Here is an 18,406-nt window from a genome sequence, read left to right as displayed (position 1 = left end):
TGCTCGCGCGGTTTTCTCGTGGTGAGGGGAAGAGGGATGTTTCGAGCTTTCACCGTGGTGTCCGCGCTCATGTTACGGAGCGTACGAAAGCCACTCGAGCTCAAGGGACGCCGCTAAACGAACAAACAGAAGATGAGCGCGAACTATCAAGTGTCACAGCTCGACACTTGAAGCACGCTAGTTTCCTTCGCTGCTTCGGCCGCCTTTGCAACAGGAGTGCTGTTCAAACTGAGAGTATCCATTGGCGAGCGCATTCATTGCTTCAGCCTTGCGGCGAAACTGTGACTTTTTCTTGTAGCGCAATAAAAAAAAATTCTTTTTATTCACTACCTTGGTCGGCGTCCCTCTGTTTCAACCAAAGCCCATTAATACCGCTGTCACATGAACCGCGGTTACAGGTAGCACGGCAGACATAACCGCAGTTTGTCTCCTAACCGTGGTTATTGCAAACGGGTGATTCCACAAGGGATCGACACGGATCCGAAAACGGATATTTTAGATTTGATTGAGTATTTTATACTTTATGGACATACCACCCACTAGCCCGAAAAGGAACTTAGTTTTCCTATTAACTGCATAATTTACGATGGAAAAAATATCGAACATATTCAATGCGGAAGGACCAATTTAATAACCTGTCGTTCTCGAAAGTTCACGACGTTGTAAAACACAACAAATATTATACCGTTACAAAGAAATGAGAACTAACAGACAATGATATTGTCTGTCAGTTCTCATTATATTGTGTCTAAACAAAGAAAAACGAACCCTTAAAATGCATCTTCTTTCCACCGTTACAAAGAAGACATTTTGTACATGAAATGTGTGCGCAACAAAGAGTGAAGTAACATTGTTTGAATCTTGTAGAGCGAAGGAAACTGTGTTTGAAAAATGTCTAAATATGCGACATTTTATTATAGTTGCTACAGAGTTGATAAGGCTTTTTAGCTTTGGTTTGAAAATAAATTTTGCTTCTTTCTATGTGCAACTGCAGCGAAGTTTCTGGTTATTGAACTCCTGAGCGAGCGAGGCTGATCTTGAACACCGTCACATAAACGCTCGCAATTTTTGCGGTAATTATACAGGTTAAAGTGAACAAAAAATGTTTATGCACAAATATTTTTTTTCCGTGACTAGTCCATTAAAGCATTTCTTTACTACTACGAAATTCGCGCATCTATTTTGCTAGTAGAAGCACGCCATCAGAATTATTGAAAATTTCTTGAGAGTTCAGTGATGCTTTCTTTGCGAATAGCGTTGATGATTGAATCTCATACTGTGTATACCGTCACATTGAAAACAATGGCTTCACCATGTGTCAGAGTCGGAAGCCATCACATGTAATTCTACAGGCAACTTTAAGCCACTATAACATTGCTATGGTCCAGTACATTTGGGCAAATAATAATTGTTAAGTCGGCATTTTGAGTGTATTCGTTGTTTGGGTTAGAAATTCTGTGAAACAAATTTTAGACTTAAAATATTGTTATTGTGGGTTCCTGCAGCAAAGACACTGAGAGGTCGCCACAACTCAGCCCTTTGATTAGGCCGCCACTGGAGCGTGGCGCCCCCTGTTACTGCGTGCATCATATATATGTTCGTGCCCCAATAAAGTCTGGGTTACATTTTCGTCCGAGCGAGCAGCGTGTACGCGTCAGTCTCTGCGTGTCCGTGCCCCTGCGGCACTAACCACGCGACATGGTGTCAGAAGTGGGATGACATCGCGTGACAGGAAGTTCAGAGCGTAGGAATAACGCCCCCCAGCCCCAGCCCTAGGCCTTACCACGACGGAACGGCAGCACGATGGACCTCGAGACCGGCGAGCCGCCGAAACTGTACGGCGTTAACCTTCAGCCACCGGCACCGTTCGACTTCGTGAACCCGGCAACATGGTCGACATGGCTCAGCCGCTACGAAGACTTCACCGCGGTTTCGGGACTGACGACAAAAGCGTCGGAAGACGTGCAGGTACGCTCGCTACTGTACTGCATGGGCCCGGAGGCACGTCCACTCCTCGAGACGTTCTCGCTCGACGCCCAGTCGCTCGCCTCGTACCAAGTTGTTGCCGCCCGCTTCACAGAGCACTTCGTGCACCCGGCCAACGAGCTCTACGAGTCGTCGCGGTTCCACAGGCGTGTTCAGCTACCCGGCGAAAGCGTCGACACGTACTACGCGGAACTGTGTAGAATGGTGAAGCGCTGCAACTACCAGTCAGCTGCTGTCGAGGAAAGGCTCGTACGCGACCGGTTCGTCGTCGGCCTCCGCGACTCTCGCCTCTCGGATCAGCTGTGCCGAAACTCGAAGCTGACGCTCAAGGAGGCATGGACACAGGCCCGTCACTCCGAAGACGCCGACAAAGAGAAGGAGTTGGCCCAGAACCGCACCGAGCACGCACGCGAGCTCAACCTCGACGCCGCGAAAGCCAGCAAGTTCGCCTCTCGTCGCCGCTCCGGAGCTAAGCCTACTACGTCGCAGCCGCCAGCCGAGCGCGCTCGCGAGCCGTCCACGTGTGAATTCTGCGACCGCGCGCCTCACCGACGTTCGGACTGCCCGGCTCGACGCTCCGCCTGCAACTTCTGCAAAAAGAAAGGCCACTTCGCCGAAGTTTGCCGCTCGCGGAAGCACCAGCAGAACAAGCTCGGCTCCGTTCACCTGCATGCCGTGGGCACGCCCGCCGCTGCAAAGTTCGTCGACGTGACCGTTGACAACTACACAGCGCAGTTCAAAGTCGACTCCGGTGCCGAAGTATCTGCTGTACCCAGCGACTTCCCTACGCTGCCTGCCAAGCTCGACAAAGTCGACAGTCTGCCCACCGGCCCTGGAGGACAGCCACTTCGCGTTCTAGGCTCGTATCTGGCACGACTTCGGTGGCAAGGAAAAACAAGCAGCCAGCGCCTGTACGTAATCCAGTCACTCACTGTGCCTCTTCTAGGACTGCCAGCGCTCCAAGCCCTGAAAGTTGTGAAATTTCTTGACGAACTCAAGACTCCCAAAGCAACGCTGTACGCCGAGCTCTTCAAAGGATTGGGCACTCTCAAGGACGAATACGCTATTCGGCTGAAACCCGATGCCGTGCCCTTCTCACTGAGCGTCCCCCGCAGGATCCCCATCCCGCTGCTCGAGGTCGTCCGCCGCGAGCTGGACTAATTGGAAAGCGCGGGAGTGATCCACAGGATCGACAAGCCAACTCCATGGTGCTCTGGCCTTGTTGTCGTCAGGAAAGACGATGGTTCCTACCGGCTATGCGTCGACTTGACTCAACTTAACAAAGTCGTCCTCCGCGAACGTCATATTTTGCCAACAGTTGAGCAAGTCCTTGGCCTCCTTGGTGACGCAACAGTTTTTTCAAGGCTGGATGCGACTGCAAGCTTCCACCAGGTGAAGCTCTCTGCCGATTCCCAAGAGTTGACGACATTTATCACCCCATATGGCCGATACTGCTTTTGCCGGCTCCCCTTTGGCATCACCTCCGCTCCCGAGTACTTCCAGAAACAGATGGCAAGGATCCTGGAGGGCCAAGAAGGGGTCGCCAACATGATAGATGACATTCTGGTTTTTGGACGCACCCGCCAGGAGCATGACGCCAGACTGAGCCAGGTGCTATCTCGCCTTGCAAAAGCAGGCATCATATTGAACGAGGACAAGTGTCGCTTTGGGGTATCTGAGGTCTCCTTCCTTGGTGTTGTCGTCTCAGCTAAGGGTATCAGGCCGGATCCAAGCAAGGCTGAAGCGGTCAAAGCTATGGAAGCTCCCACAGACGTCGCCGGTGTTAGAAGACTGCTTGGAATGGTGAATAATCTCGCCAGATTCCTGCCACACATCTCGGACGTCACAGCACCCATCAGAGCCTTGCTGAACAAGTCTGCGAGTTGGGTGTGGCAGCATGAGCAAGAGGCAGCATTCAAGAAGGTCAAAGAACTCTTGACATCAGACAGGTGCATGGCCAAGTACCACCCGTCGTATGCCACGACAGTGTCCGCAGATGCAAGCTCTTTCGGACTCGGCGCAGTATTGCTGCAAACTCAACCCTCGGGAGAGCGTCGCCCAGTCGCATTCGTTTCGAGGTCAATGACGAGTACCGAACAGCGTTACAGCCAGACCGAAAAAGAAGCTTTGGCAACGACGTGGGCTATCCAAAGGTTCGACGAGTTTGTCTGTGGCATCACCTTCGACGTCGAGACAGACCACCTGCCTCTCGTCTCACTTCTGGGCAAGATGGAACTGGACATGTTGCCGCCTCGTATTCAGAGACTACGGCTCAAGACAATGCAGTACCAGTTTCGCATGCTGCACGTGCCAGGAAAACTGTTAGCAACAGCAGATACCTTATCACGTATCACCCACAAGGCATCCACTCCTGTAGACACGGTGGAACTCTTCGCAGCACAAGTAGTCGGCTGCATGTCGGAAGTCTTGCCACTCCGCCCTGAAGATGTACGACAGGCACAAGAATCCGATGCAGAGTGCAAGGCCCTCATCTCCTTCTGCCAGCAAGGTTGGCCACGAAAGACCAAGCTACCTCTGCATGTGTCGAAGTATGCCTCCGTGGCAGACGAGCTCTCTGTCTGCGATGGTATCCTGCTGAAAGGCCCCCGGATCGTCATCCCATCATCTCTTCGGCCGGCGGTCTTGACGCTGTTGCACGAAGGCCATCAGGGCATCAACAGGACCAAAGCCCTAGCTCGGGAGTCTGTTTGGTGGCCAGGTATCTCAGCAGACATCGCCTCTCTCGTCACCAACTGCGAACAGTGCACTTCCACCCGGGTGAGCCTTGCAGAACCCCTAGTCTCCACAGCTCTACCTGGACGTCCCTGGGAATTTCTCGGAATGGACTTGTTCCATCTCAATGGCCAGACGTTCCTCCTGGTGGTGGACTACTACTCGAGGTTTCCCGAGGTGGTGACCCTGAGAAGCACTACAGCTCGGGCAGTCATCGATGCTCTCAAAAGCATCTTCGCACGCCACGGAATCCCACAAGACGTCAGGTCGGACAACGGCCCACCATTCTCGTCGCAAGAGTTTGCGGCATTTGCAGCGTCTTATGGCTTCAACCATGCGACCAGTAGCCCACACTACGCCCAGTCAAACGGAGAGGCAGAGAGGCTGGTACGGACAGTCAAGGACCTGTTCCGCAAGTCCAAAGACCCTCACCTCGCTCTGCTCAGTTATCTGGACACTCCGGGAGTCGATGGCTTCAGTCCAGCCCAGCTGTTGATGGGACGTCAGCTGAGAACCAGAGTCCTGAAGCAAAACTCCCAGCTATGTCCCAACTGGCCGCCTAAGAAAGATGTCGTCGCCAAGGATGTAGCCTACAAGCGCAAGCAGACAGACGACTACAATAGGCATCACGGAGCTCGAGACCTGCCACCTCTCCAAACGGGTCAGCGTGTGTGGGTGCGCCCTGATCAAGTGCAAGCTACGGTCCTCAGCCCGGGGCAAAGGCCAAGAAGCTACGTGGTTGAAACAGACCGAGGTGTTCTACAGCGCAACCGACGTCACCTAGTGCCTTTCGTGCCTTCCGCCTCCGGTGAGGAATCGCTGCCAACAGCTGCACAGCAACCATCGCCACCGCAGCAAGTTCTTCAGGAACCTCAGCCTGCCAACAGCGTGGGACCTGCGATCCCCCAAGGGCAGCCTTTGCAACATTCCCCAGCAGCCAGGGACAGTAGTGATGGTGTTACACGAACCCGTTACGGCCAGCGCGTTGTTCCACCGCGCCGTTTGAACTTGTGACATTGCGATGTGTTTGGCGTCCTCCATCCTCCCATCGGACTTTCTCAAGGGGGGAGATGTAGAGGTCGCCACAACTCAGCCCTTTGATTAGGCCGCCACTGGAGCGTGGCGCCCCCTGTTACTGCGTGCATCATATATATGTTCGTGCCCCAATAAAGTCTGGGTTACATTTTCGTCCGAGCGAGCAGCGTGTACGCGTCAGTCTCTGCGTGTCCGTGCCCCTGCGGCACTAACCACGCGATTAAGATTTATGATTGCGGAGTAACGGCAGAGGTAACGTCCGTTACTTTTTTTCGGTAACGGTAACGCGTTACATTTTCTTGTAGATAACGTAGGGTGGTAACGCGTTCCATTTTTTATAGTTTAACGAGTAACGCATTTAGTTACCTTTTTTCAGTAACGCCTACAACGCTGCTGCTCAGTAGTGCCGGGCACAGGCCCGTAGCCAGGAATTTTTTTCGGGGGGGGGGGGTGGCACTTGATGAAACCTTGACTATTTGAGAAAAACACCTATTTTCGTTACTTATTTTTGGTAAAAACACCTACTTCACCAAAATTTCGGCGGGGGCCCGGAGAAACGTAGGACTTCCGTCGTTCACACAATACAGTTCCTGATCTGATGCGTAGAGGAAAACTTGTCTTCCCCTACGATCCATCTTGTGACTTCCCCATAGTGGGTGGTGTGCGTTGAAATCTCCAGTAATAATCCACGGTCAATGTGCAGTTGATAAAAGTGCCTTTAGTCTCTTAGCGTCAAAATGGCTTGAAGGTGAAATATATACACCTACTAGCGTGAAAGTGCATGAGGTCCCTGCGTTTTACTAGTTTTACTGTCGAGCGCACGTATTGGTTGTTATCATCAAGTGTTACGGGGTACTCAAAATAGGTAAGCTCGCACCTGATTTACGCGATGCCAGTCTTGAAGGGTTCGAGATAACCGCACTGCATTGTGAAGACGTGGCTCGCAAATAACGGTTATGGGAAACTGGTTCTTAAACACATACGGTCGAATATCCGAAATGCGGGTTTTGAGGCCTCGGGCATTCCATTGGAAAATGGATGCTCCTTTGACTTCTTTACGAAAGGGCTGCAGAGGAGGAGCCATGGTGCTTCTCCGGACTTGACAGCACCGGGTTCAGAGCATCTAATATATTTTAAGTGCGCTATTAGCAGCCGGTGTGTTAATGCTAGTTAGGAACGCACGAACGGTATTCATGAGGGCCTTCCTTTACCATGGCTACAACTTCCTTATCACGATTATTCCCACACACTCGTTCCGAAGCTGTCAAGACGTACTGTCGCGGCCGTACCATTAGCGGTCGTGTCGTACTTGTACAAAATCTTGCACAACATAAATGGTTGGTGTCGCGTACCCATGTGCAAATAGTTCTTTCAGCTCCATCAAGCTTAAATCCATTTTCAGAGTCGTTGTTCTTCATGTTATCCTACATTGTTCTTACTTTTGTATCTGATCCCCCTTACACAATGCCTCCTTGATGCCTGTAAGGTATTTATGAATAAATAAATAAATAAATAAATAAATAAATAAATAAATAAATAAATAAATAAATAAATAAATAAATAATCTTGCCCAAATTAAACGAAAAAAGACAAATCTCTGTGCGTGGCGTCTTGATGCAGTCAGTGTGAGGGCACCAGCACTGTATAAATTTTTGCCTCGTGTGCAATAAACGATTTTGTCGAAAGTTCCCAGCTAGCGCAAGAGAGAGAGAAGGAATGTAGGAAAGGCAGGGAGGTTAACTAGACTATGCGTCCAGTTTGCTACCCTACAGCTAGCGCAAAAGCGATATAAAACTGCTGCGGAGCGGACTGGCCAACGCGAAATGAACGTCTTCCAACGTACGGGTTTTTAAAATCGGTTTATCCCAATGTATTGCGGTCGGTGTGCCATTTCAAGGAGTTCTACAATTCTGCTTTAAGACGGTCTCAGAAATCTGTTCTTCAAACGGAATATTGAAAAGTAGGGATAGAAACCGTCTGCAATCCTTATGTAATGTCCATTTTCTTTTTCTTTTTATGCCCCCTCTCCTTTACTCACCTTGTTTACTACTTCTTCTCCGTTGAATATGTACCCTCTTTCTGGTACATATGCGAAGGAGGAGAATGAGCGGCTACCGCCAGGTTATTCGCACTTAAGTAATGCGGGAGGCACAAGTACAGCGACCGTATTTTTATTGCATTACAAGTGACCCTACAAGCACGGCCATGAAAAACACGCAAGTCTCGTGGGACCACTCTTCACAGCAGGAAAAGGATGAGTGGAGAGCAGAGCTGCCTGCATTTATACATACTGTTATAAGCTCGCGTGCAGAATAATATATAAAAGTTATACGACTCGAGTACCAAGGGAGCATGAACTTAAACACGGTGGCTACAAACATTTATCTCAAATGTTCGTGCACAGCTGTTTTCTCACACACACTAAACCCGCAAAAGTGACAATCAGCAAGAAATCAATTGCACATACGGTGCTTCCATAACAAATTCCAATTTGATAGAACAGTGCCACATAACTGAGTAATGAAGCAAAATACAGAGCAAATACAGTTCCCTAAGAACAAACTTATAAATAGCGGCAGTGGAAACCTATGTTGAAACATTGCACAAAAGAACAATGGCAAAGGTTAAAGCCAGGTGCTTATTTAGGTGAGAAATGCCTGAATGTAAATTATCGTATAAATGTTCTTTTTTTTTCTCTCTTCCTTCTTTGTAACATATCTTTTCTATGATCTTTCACTCCGCTTTCCCCTTTCCCCAGCAGAGGGTAGCCAGCCGGTCTGAGAACTGTCTAACCTCCCTGTCCACTCCGTTTTTCCTTTCCTCCTCCTCCTCCTAAATGTAGGCCCGAGCTACACAAATAATGGCAGCAAAGCGCATGTTCAAATGTTTAACAGAAGAAATATTGCACAGCTTAAAATCAGTCGATCCCCTCGCTAGCGCCCCTTGTGGATGACGTCGCGCGAATACCTCCTAATGAATGGCACTTAGCATTTTCGACAAATTACAAGGCGTGACGATGATTGGCCGAAATGGCTCATCAGGGCGCCCCGGTGCGATTTGTTGACGATGCCAACACACACAGACACTCACAGAAAGGCACAACTGCTTTAATAAGTTGTGTGACCTTGTTTTTTTTTTTTTAAGTCCTCAGAGAAAAGAGGAAAACTAAAATCTTTTGACATCTATATTTTTATTCATACAAAAACAGCAAATAACCCCATCAATAAAGAAGTCATAATTTAGTTGGTGTAGCGCTTGTTTGTAAACGTCTAGGGTAAGTACCACCAGCAAAAAATAGGAGAAAAGAAAATTTTGTTATATGCATTAACACCTTATAGGACACCGCGTGAAAAGGAGAACACTCGATAACACCATCATGAAATAAGACTTTGAGCGCAAATAACCGACGCAGGACGATGAAGGAAAACACACACCACAAGCGCTCAATCACAACTGAATATTAGACGACAGCTGAACCTATATACATATGTATACAAACAGCGCATCGCGCATGTCACAAGGACTTACAAGGCATACACCCAAGGCACGTGTTCAGTGTCGGGTAATAAAATTGAATTCTTTGATAGATAAATGATAAATAAAAAAGATAAAAAGATAAATGACACTGGATCTATGTTGGTGGGTTTTTAGAGCTTTTATGTTTATATTTAAAGTATACCTATATAATTTGGAGTGGGAAAGTGTACTTGCAAAAGCAAGGCGTGTGTTTTGGGTCGGTCATGGCTCCTGTGCTAAGTGATCTATTTTTAGCCAATGTTGACAATGACCTGTTGTTATGACCGGCAGTCGGTGGCGAAGCACTGACCATGAGAATCGGCGGACGAGGCGTTCTCACACTGCTAGAACACCTGCATCCTTCCACGAAACGGAATTCCTGTGAGAAACGGAATTCCTGTGACGGCGAGTGACCAACAATGGACAGAATCTCGGCCTCAAAAGTCTGGGACGGCAAAGCCAGAGACAATGGACCACCTGGACTTGGCTTGGTACGCTGCCGAAGCCACCTGACGGGTATGTTTGGACGGGAGTCTCCGCTACCCTTTTGCTGCCGTCGGGAAAAGATCTGCATGGGCAAGCAGGAGGAACCTGTTATCCTGCTTCTCCCCACCTGCGTGCCGTCAACCGCCGGACTCTTGCCGCATCAAGTGTGCCATGACCCCTCCGCGACAGTGAAATGGACTGTGCCATGGTGGGGGGTGTCGTGTGTGTGATTGGTGGTCCTCAAGAGGGAGGAGCCAAACTGAGGGGTTAAAACGACGGTGCTGAGTGAGAAATGGGGCTCTGAGCCCTCGGTAACAGGCTCATCCAATGCGCTCGTCGCTGAACTCTTACCTTGTAACGATGTAACTGAGTGTACGAAATGTGCCAGTAAACTTGTTATTGTTTTCCCGTCTTGCTATAGCATCAGTTCCTCAACCCGGAGACTTCGACTACGCTACCAAACGGAGTCCGGGTACGACGCTGCCCTCTCGTAGCAACAGTATGGTTGTCGAGAAGGGACGGATCCAAATACACCGGCACGACAACTGGAGTCAGCGGTGGGATTGATCCAAAAACCCGGTCGCAACACTGTCCAGAAGGATTAAACATAGTTCTGTTACAAAAGTTTTTAGTTTCGTAGACGAATACTTGATTTTCTTTAAGTCTAACCGCGCCTCACTTGAGTCGAATATTGCTGACCGTTAACTTGACTCGGAATTGTTTCGATCCGTTAACCGAGTTGATGGAAAACTGCGTTTTCTTGACCTGTTAAATTTTGGTGCTGAGCACGTGTGATAGAGGTATAATCCTAGGGCGGGAAAACCGCTACTACCTTTTCATTCAGCACATTTCAAACTGGTGAAAAGAAGTGTTGCTTGTTTTTGTTTTAGAAATGCTTTGTCTAAGTCATGTGCTCATCTAATGATACAGGCAGTGCAGCTTCAATCACAACGCTTATCTCAGGCGGGCTATCCAATGCATGTACAACTTTCAGCTGAAGGACTGCTAAAAAGATTGGTGCGACCACCGCAGCCGCAACCAAGTAACACAAAGAAGAAAGTGGTCATTCCATATATTCACAAGGTGGCACATAACCTTAAACGAATCGCTCAGAAATCACAGGTTTCAACTGTATTTTCGGCCCCGCTAAAGTTAGCTTCCTTGTGTAGGCTAACTCAACCTAACAGAAATAGTGTCTAGGCAAATTCTTGCACAAAGAAACACCGAGCTCCTTTTCAATGTTGCGCAGTTGGTGTAGTTTATGCTATTCCGCTCAGCTGTGGGAAGCATTACATCGGCCAAACTGGCCGATGTATCAATGAGAGGTTCAGGGAGCATGCTAGCAGCGTCATGAAAGGGCAGGGAGGCCTTCTTGCTATACACTGTAAGGACTGCACGTGTAAACCAATCTTTCAAGAAACTGACGTAGTAAGCAAACATAGGAATAAACACCTGCGTGAAATAATTGAAGCAGAGATGATTCAGAGGTTAGGTGATAAATGTATCAGTTCGCCGTCAATCATGCTATCGAATAAGGAGTTGCAATTTATTCGATCTGAATTTCCAAGATGATGGAAAGCGTTTATCTACTTTTGCCATGCGCATTTAAGTGGCTGATTTCCGGTATATATGTGAGAGGACATGTTCTAATAAACCGTTGTAAGTCAGCGCTGTGTGTGTTCCCTTCCTGTGTCCCTGTAGGTTCTTGCGTTGTGTGTTTCATATTCCGATTTTTATTGCACTGATACACGTCTGCTTGATGGAGACACCTTGCACTTTATTGTGCCTATTATGTGCAGCTTCTTGGACAATGTCATCAATTCCCTTGTTCAAGTCTATGCCAAGTGGCAAACATATTGGTTGGAATTGTGAAAATAGAGGTTATGATCAACAACATTTGTTAAAACTTTGCATTTACTTTTGGAAGCGCGGTATAACGTATTCCATGCAACATCAGTAATGAAAATGAGTTGACATTAAAATGCTTACATTGCCTTGAGGCACAAATGGATTCAGCCAATGCCATGTCAGAATAAACAGCATTAACTGATTCTTTGCACAAGAGAACACCAATTTTTTTGGCTAGAGAAGCTCCAAAAATTAATCTGATATCATGTTATGCAGGCGTTTCTTTAGTTATCATCCTTAGTGAACAGCTAAAACTTCCGATTGCAGGAAGCTGGCATGATGCCACGAATGGACTAGGGCAAACTCGTGAACAAGCTTGTTTGCATAAAAAATAATTGTCTAAAAAAAGAATTGAAAAGTTCTCGCAAGAAGCATTTTAGAATTCTTGCAAGAAGTTTCTGAGACTTATAATAACGTGGCGTTAGCACAGCTTTTCAAGATGCGCATGTCTAAATAACATCTCAACTTTCCGCCTTTCCCGTCTATAGATGTTTATTAGTGGTTTTGTCATTTTGTCAATTTGTTTGTTTGGTTTTGTCAATTTATTTTGTCATTAGCTAAAGAAATTTTTTTAGAGGGGCTCAAGGGCGTCCACAGAACTTTTTACTGGGGGGTGCATTCACATGGAGGAGGGGCCTCCCTATAGTGTGTAACGTGCAATGGTGGCTGGCAATCCTGAAGGCCGTTTCACACAGATATGCGAGACCTGCGCTTATCAAGCTGTGTAGCTTATTGCTACTGCTTAGAAAAATATTATCCGAAATTCCAGGGGAGGGGCATAGGCAGAAATTTTTTCGGGGGACGGCACCTCCTTGATCTGAAGTGGGGGCCGGGCAGGCATATGTGGTCGAGTGTCCATTTGGGCTCTGTATACCATGACAGAAAAAAAAAAAAATTCGGAGGGGCACGGGCCCGGTGCGCCACCCCCTGGCTACGCCACTGTTCCAGGGGGGGGGGGCACCCCCCCCCCTTGCACCTCCTCCGGATGCCCATGGAAGCGCTCGTTCCTTAGTTGGACACAACGAAATGAATCCTACAGACAATTGCGCTAAGGAAGGCTCAGGGGAGATTAAATGTTAAGGAAAGTGTCGATACTTTCAAATAATGAAGGGAACTTTCAGCTCGCTTGCTCTACCTTTTACGTTGCACGAGTTACAACGCGCTTCAAGTACCACACGCAACGATAATTAATGCTCTCTAAGTTTACAAATCATTAGAATTGCTCAGATTTCCCCATGGCTTTTCTCTCATCAAAAAATTACACCATCTCCCACTAAAGGGAACCATGTGGGGATGCGAAGCAGCGCATGGGTCGACTTAAAGTTCCGTTCATCACGGGCACCTTGCCCGATGTTAACGCGTCCTTGCATGTGGAGCACACCATGAATTCACTGTAGTTGCTGTTGCTGCTAATCGTCCCGAACTCTTGTTGGAGCACGCCACGCGGGTTCGTCGTGCGTCTGCAGAATCTCGTTCCCCGACGCCATCACGTGATTGCTGAGAGAGTGTAAGGGGGAGAGGCCACAGCGTCTTACCCAGCCCCTTACACAGGCCCAACGCGCAAGCGCGTGCCAGCGCGTTCTGACTAGGATACAACGAGTTGGTTCATCGCGCGTCTGCAGAACCTCGTTCCCCGATGCCATCACATGATTGCTGAGAGAGTGTAAGGGGGAGAGGCCACAGCGTCTTACCCACACACTTAACATTTTTACACCCTTAAGGGTGTAAAAGGGTGTTAATGACATTAACACCCTTTTTCCCTTGCACAACACCCTTCTTTCTTTATATACACCCTAAGAGAAGGGTGTGCGCGGAAAAAGGGTGTTAATGTCTTTCATAAGGGTGTTAATGGAAGAAGTGAAGGGTACACATTGAAGCACTAAGCTACATCCATGCGTGCATATTAAAATCGCGTGCATTGCGTAATGAGTCTGTTGTTGTACTGCCTTTTCTAAGGTTACGATGTCAGTGACATTACGGAAACAAGGAAATGGTGGAGCCATTGGCACAATGTTAATTCTCGTGATATTTTATTTTCACATACGGTCCCTACGTGGGAGCGGCCCGCTGCGTGTTGAGACACGCCCTGCAGGACCTCAATAAAGTTTACCATACCATGCCATAGACAAATGACGAAGTATAATTGCTTCACAAAATACTACAAGGCTCGAGAAAATGTACAAGAAAATCAGCAAACACTTTTTTTTTTGCACAGGCACGAGGTGTGCCCTACCGTTTCATATTTTCCACTATACATATCAACCGCATGAACATTTATACGAGGGCACATACACAAATGTAGAAGCAATTTAGAACAAAAGTTGAATTCATTGCAAAAACTTTCTGTGTATAAAGCTGTAAGTTGGACAGAAAACATCCCGCCGGCATGAACACTTTTTACAAGTTTCGGTATGAACACTTTTAATTGTTCGCTTAGCCAATAAGACGGACAAAAAAAGAATTACTTTGAACAGACCAAGATATAGGCTAATATAGTACAATTGTACATGTGGAATGTATACAACATAGAGCACGCAATTCTGACATACATAAATATGTATAAATGATGCATAAAGTTTCACGACCCACTTGTTTACGCGCGTGCAGTGGAAAATGTATCTGTGATATGAATTTTTCGTCCACAAACATTAGAGTAAGCCGAGGCCTCACTGAGGTCCATTAAACAAGGTGGGACATAATGACACTTGCCTTGTGGTACTAATTAGCCAGCTAATGTCAACATTACGGAAGCTAACACTTCGACACCCGAATTCTTACCACTCATCCATGCAAGGGAAACCTGCAGGGAAATCATTATCGGTTCCATATACGATGCCAAAAACTGGCCGCACAATTTCTCCACGTTATTTCCGCACAGAAGCACTTGGAAAAGGTAAGCAAAGACTCGGAAGGAAATCAATGTCACCTTAAGGGGACACACATGAGTAACAATAATGTTAGCACCTCGCTACCGAACGAGGAAAATGAGAACATAGGCATGCTCAGATTTCTCCATCAGGGGGGGGGGGGGAAGGGCAAGTCTCACTGCAGCACCCCCCCCCCCTTTGCACTTTGTCAAGTCCGAAAGGAACAAGACCAACCATGGATGAGCCATGGATGCAAAAATGAAAATGAAGCGATGGCGTGCTTCGCCCGACGGCCACCGGGGGTAAAGGTAGGAGGTAAATTGTGCTTCGTATTCACCATCGAAGGTCCTCCGTTGACATTATTGTCGAAGAGCATGCGCAGCCACAACCCTGCGCATTCAAGATGACGCGAGAGGTTCGACAGAGTAAATGTATGGGGCAGAATTGGCGCCCCCTTACAGATTACTTGAGAAAGCGGCCGCACCCCCCCCCCTCCCTGCGCTCACCTTTGCATAAGAGAGTTCCTAGGACACCACGAACTCCATCCATGTATACATGTCGCCTCACATGCTGCGCCGATTTAGCGCAGCGCGTGCATGACCGCGGATGCTCGTAAAACTTACGGCATGACAATAATAAGTGCAAGTCATATGCTGTGAACCCAATGATGGCTGAATGCACGGCACGGCGCACGCACTGCCAACTCCCATCCCACTGCTCAAGGGTGAGAAAAGACGAAGACTACGGCAACTGCGGGAGGGAGCGAGAACTACGCACGCTATGACATCGTATTTGAAGCGTAAGGTACACACACAGAGCGCCACTTTCAACAATGTTTACTTCGGAAACAGCACAGTTTATATGCCCATCACGCGCTGTCACAAGCGTGTGCGTACTCTCCGTCGTCGTTACCGCGCCTTACACTTCAAATATGCTAAACCAACACGCCCAGTCTGCCATTCTTACAAACTATGCCATAGACGTCAGACTCTGCCCAGGCGGCGCTGCGAAAAACACCGCCACCAGCGCCCTCATCGTAGCCCTGGCACTAACTGGGTAGTGCAAAGAGAGCCGCCCGCAAGCGAATGTGCATAGGCCGCAATATAACCCTCCTCTTTCGTTGGTGTCGAGGCGCGGTTTCCAAGCTTCTTCCGCCAATCCACGCTTCAGAAACAAAGGAAGCTGATCAAAGCGAACCGCGAGTACAATGCAAAATAAGTTTTAGTTATCCCCGCGCGCTGCAACTCGCAAGTACAAGCGAGCATCACACGACACCGAGTTCGAGGCAAGCCCTCCGACATCCGTTCTCTAGAGCCTAAATGCATTAAAATCGGGTATATACGTATGCCACAGCGATAAAGTACCTACATACACGATAAATTTACTTAGCTATGCATCTTACGATCAGTGGTAGAAAACTCGGTTCATCAGGGGCGAATGGCTCCGGTGAGTTCGCCTTTTCAGTTGTATTCTCCCTTACTTCATCTGTCGCTTCCTGTGCATTGCAGTGTTTTATTACGCATCCTCAAATGGTCTCTTAATGGTCGTCTTCTGTTTGTATGTACTGCAAATGGGGATACGTGCGTGTCCACTTTCGCGGGGTACAACCAAAGGCAAAACCGTGGCCTCCGAGATAGCTACGGCAACCGCGGTGGACACGGGCGAAACAAACCTGAAGGGGGTCACGACAAACATTCTGCGATTTACTTGTATGACGCACGTGGTGTTAGCTAGTTAGAACCAGAACTCTGAGCCTTCAAAACGTACATACGTCCGCGATGCTGTGTTGTGACGACCAACTCGTCGCGGTGTGCGTATCACGCGTCTCCAGTCTGACTCTAGCTGCTCACTTCGTGTTACACGACAAGCACCGCGGTCAGAGCCTCTGCTGAGCTTCATAGTCAAGGTTACCACGGTTTTGCATCAGGGCTACGCAAAACAACAGCAGAGCCACACATTCATGCCACCGACTGTGGAGAACGCGGGTACTTCGCTTACCCAACACGCTCGCAACGGCCCGTATCCAGCGCTCTCGCCTTTCTTCTTCGTACAACTATGGAAATCGGTAAAACTGAACGTTGTTATTCAGTCTTTTACGTCCGTGGCAATTCACAACGCAACAGTGCGTCTTTTGCGGAGTTTCTTCGTAGCGTGCGGAGGGCTCTCGTCTGCTGCTGTTTTCGCCGTCGTTCAGGCGAGTGATCCAGCAAGCACTTCACGACGGTTCGGTGGCGCTCCGACTAGCGGAGAGAAATTCACAGCTCTCGTTCTGAGTGCTAAATGCGCAAACACACGCGATATTAAGCTCAATCGTTGTTTCGCACTCGCTAGTTGCACCTGGTCCCATAGCAAACTGTGCGAGAGAGTCGGTCTATGCACTACTCAATACTTCTCCAACAGGTGGCGCCACACATCTTGGAAACTCCAAGATGTGTGGAGTTTCCAAGATTGAAGGAAGTGGGCACAGGTGACGACTGTGTACAGCTTTTGAGAGAAATATACCGAGAAAATACAGTTTGTATAGAATGGGAAGGAATAAGTAGCAAGGACAGCGTTGAAATTAGCAAGGGGCTGAGACAGGGATGCCCTTTGTCCCCGCTGTTATTCATGCTGTACATGGCGAGGATGGAAAAAGCGCTAGAAGGTAGCAACATTGGATTTAATTTGTCACACAAACAGGTCGGAGCGATGGTTGAGCAGAAGCTTCCAGGTCTATTTTATGCTGATGATATTGTCTTATTTGCGGACAGTCAAGATGATATACAGCGACTGGCAGATATATGCGGAAGGGAGTGTGAGGCTCTAGGACTAGGATTTAGTGCAACAAAATGTGGATTGATGATATTCAATGATCACGGAGACCATACGGTCTTAATACAGGGCCAAAAATACCGAGGGTAAGCGAGTACAAGTACCTCGGAGTATGGGTAAATGAGGGAGATAGATATATGGAGGTACAAGAGAAAGCATCGGTAGCGAAGGAAAGAGGAATGCTGCAATTATGAAGCACAGAGCTTTATGGGGATACAATAGGTACGAGGTGCTCCGAGGGCTGTGGAAGGGTGTGATGGTTCCGGGGCTTACATTTGGGAACTCAGTGGTGTGCATGAAGTCAGAGGTGCAATCAGGAATGGATGTAAATCAAAGGACGGTGGGCCGCCTCGCCTTGGGCGCTCACGGGAAGACGACAAATGAGGCGGTGAAGGGTGATATGGGATGGACAGGCTTTGAAGTGAGGGAAGCGCAGAGCAAAATGAGATTCGAAGAGAGGCTGAGGAAATGAAGAAGAGTAGATGGGCAGAGAAGGTTTTCAGGTATTTGTATAGAAAAAGCGTTGACACGCAGTGGAGAAAAAGAACTAGGAGGCTCACCAGTAAATATACGGCTGGCAGTGCGGGCGATATGGCAACAAGGAGCATTAAGCGGAAGGTCAGAGAGGCGGAGAAGACTTATTGGATGGCAGCGATGGAAAAGAAGCCGGCTCTGAGTAACTACCGAAAAGGAAAAAACGAAATAAGGAGGGAAAGGTTTTATGATAATTCAAGGGGAAGCGCTTTACTGTTTGAAGCAAGGTCGGGCTGCCTGAGAACGCGTAGTTATAAAGCGAGATTCAGTAACGAAGAAGAACAATGTACATGCTGCGGGGGAACTAAGGAAACGATGGAACATGCACTGATTGAATGTGGCGATATTCACCCAGCTATACGTGTGGGCACGAGTCTACATGAAGCCTTGGGTTTTAGGGACAACAATGGAAAGCTGAACACGCCCGCGATAGAAATAAGTAAGAGACGGTTAGAGTATTGGTGGCAGAAAAGTAGAGATAAAGTACAAAAATAAATAATTGGGGGAAAAAGGTTATTCTGCCTTAAGAG

At 48.1% G+C, this 18,406-nt stretch overlaps 1 protein-coding gene across 1 annotated transcript; it reads left to right on the top strand.

Annotated features, from left to right (window-relative positions):
- Positions 1 to 3,495: 3,495 nt before the first annotated feature.
- Positions 3,496 to 5,733, top strand: LOC119380462 (uncharacterized protein K02A2.6-like). The gene is made up of 2 exons (XM_037648986.1): positions 3,496 to 3,959; positions 4,140 to 5,733. Exons 1-2 carry the CDS (start codon positions 3,496 to 3,498, stop codon positions 5,731 to 5,733), a joined length of 2,058 nt encoding a protein of 685 aa, XP_037504914.1.
- Positions 5,734 to 18,406: the final 12,673 nt, after the last annotated feature.

The sequence above is a fragment of the Rhipicephalus sanguineus genome, chromosome 1, assembly GCF_013339695.2.
Source record: "Rhipicephalus sanguineus isolate Rsan-2018 chromosome 1, BIME_Rsan_1.4, whole genome shotgun sequence".
Taxonomy (NCBI): Eukaryota; Metazoa; Arthropoda; class Arachnida; order Ixodida; family Ixodidae; genus Rhipicephalus; species Rhipicephalus sanguineus.
The sequence above is the reverse complement of the archived record's forward strand: the minus strand, read 5'-3'. Positions and strand labels throughout refer to the sequence as shown.

Excerpts from the sequence above, each read along its gene's own strand:
- LOC119380462 (XM_037648986.1), top strand. The coding sequence starts at position 3,496 with ATGGCAAGGATCCTGGAGGGCCAAGAAGGGGTCGCCAACATGATAGAT. Across the intron at positions 3,960-4,139 it reads ATGGCCAAGTACCACCCGTC|GTTCGACGAGTTTGTCTGTG; the intron begins GTATGCCACGAC and ends GGCTATCCAAAG.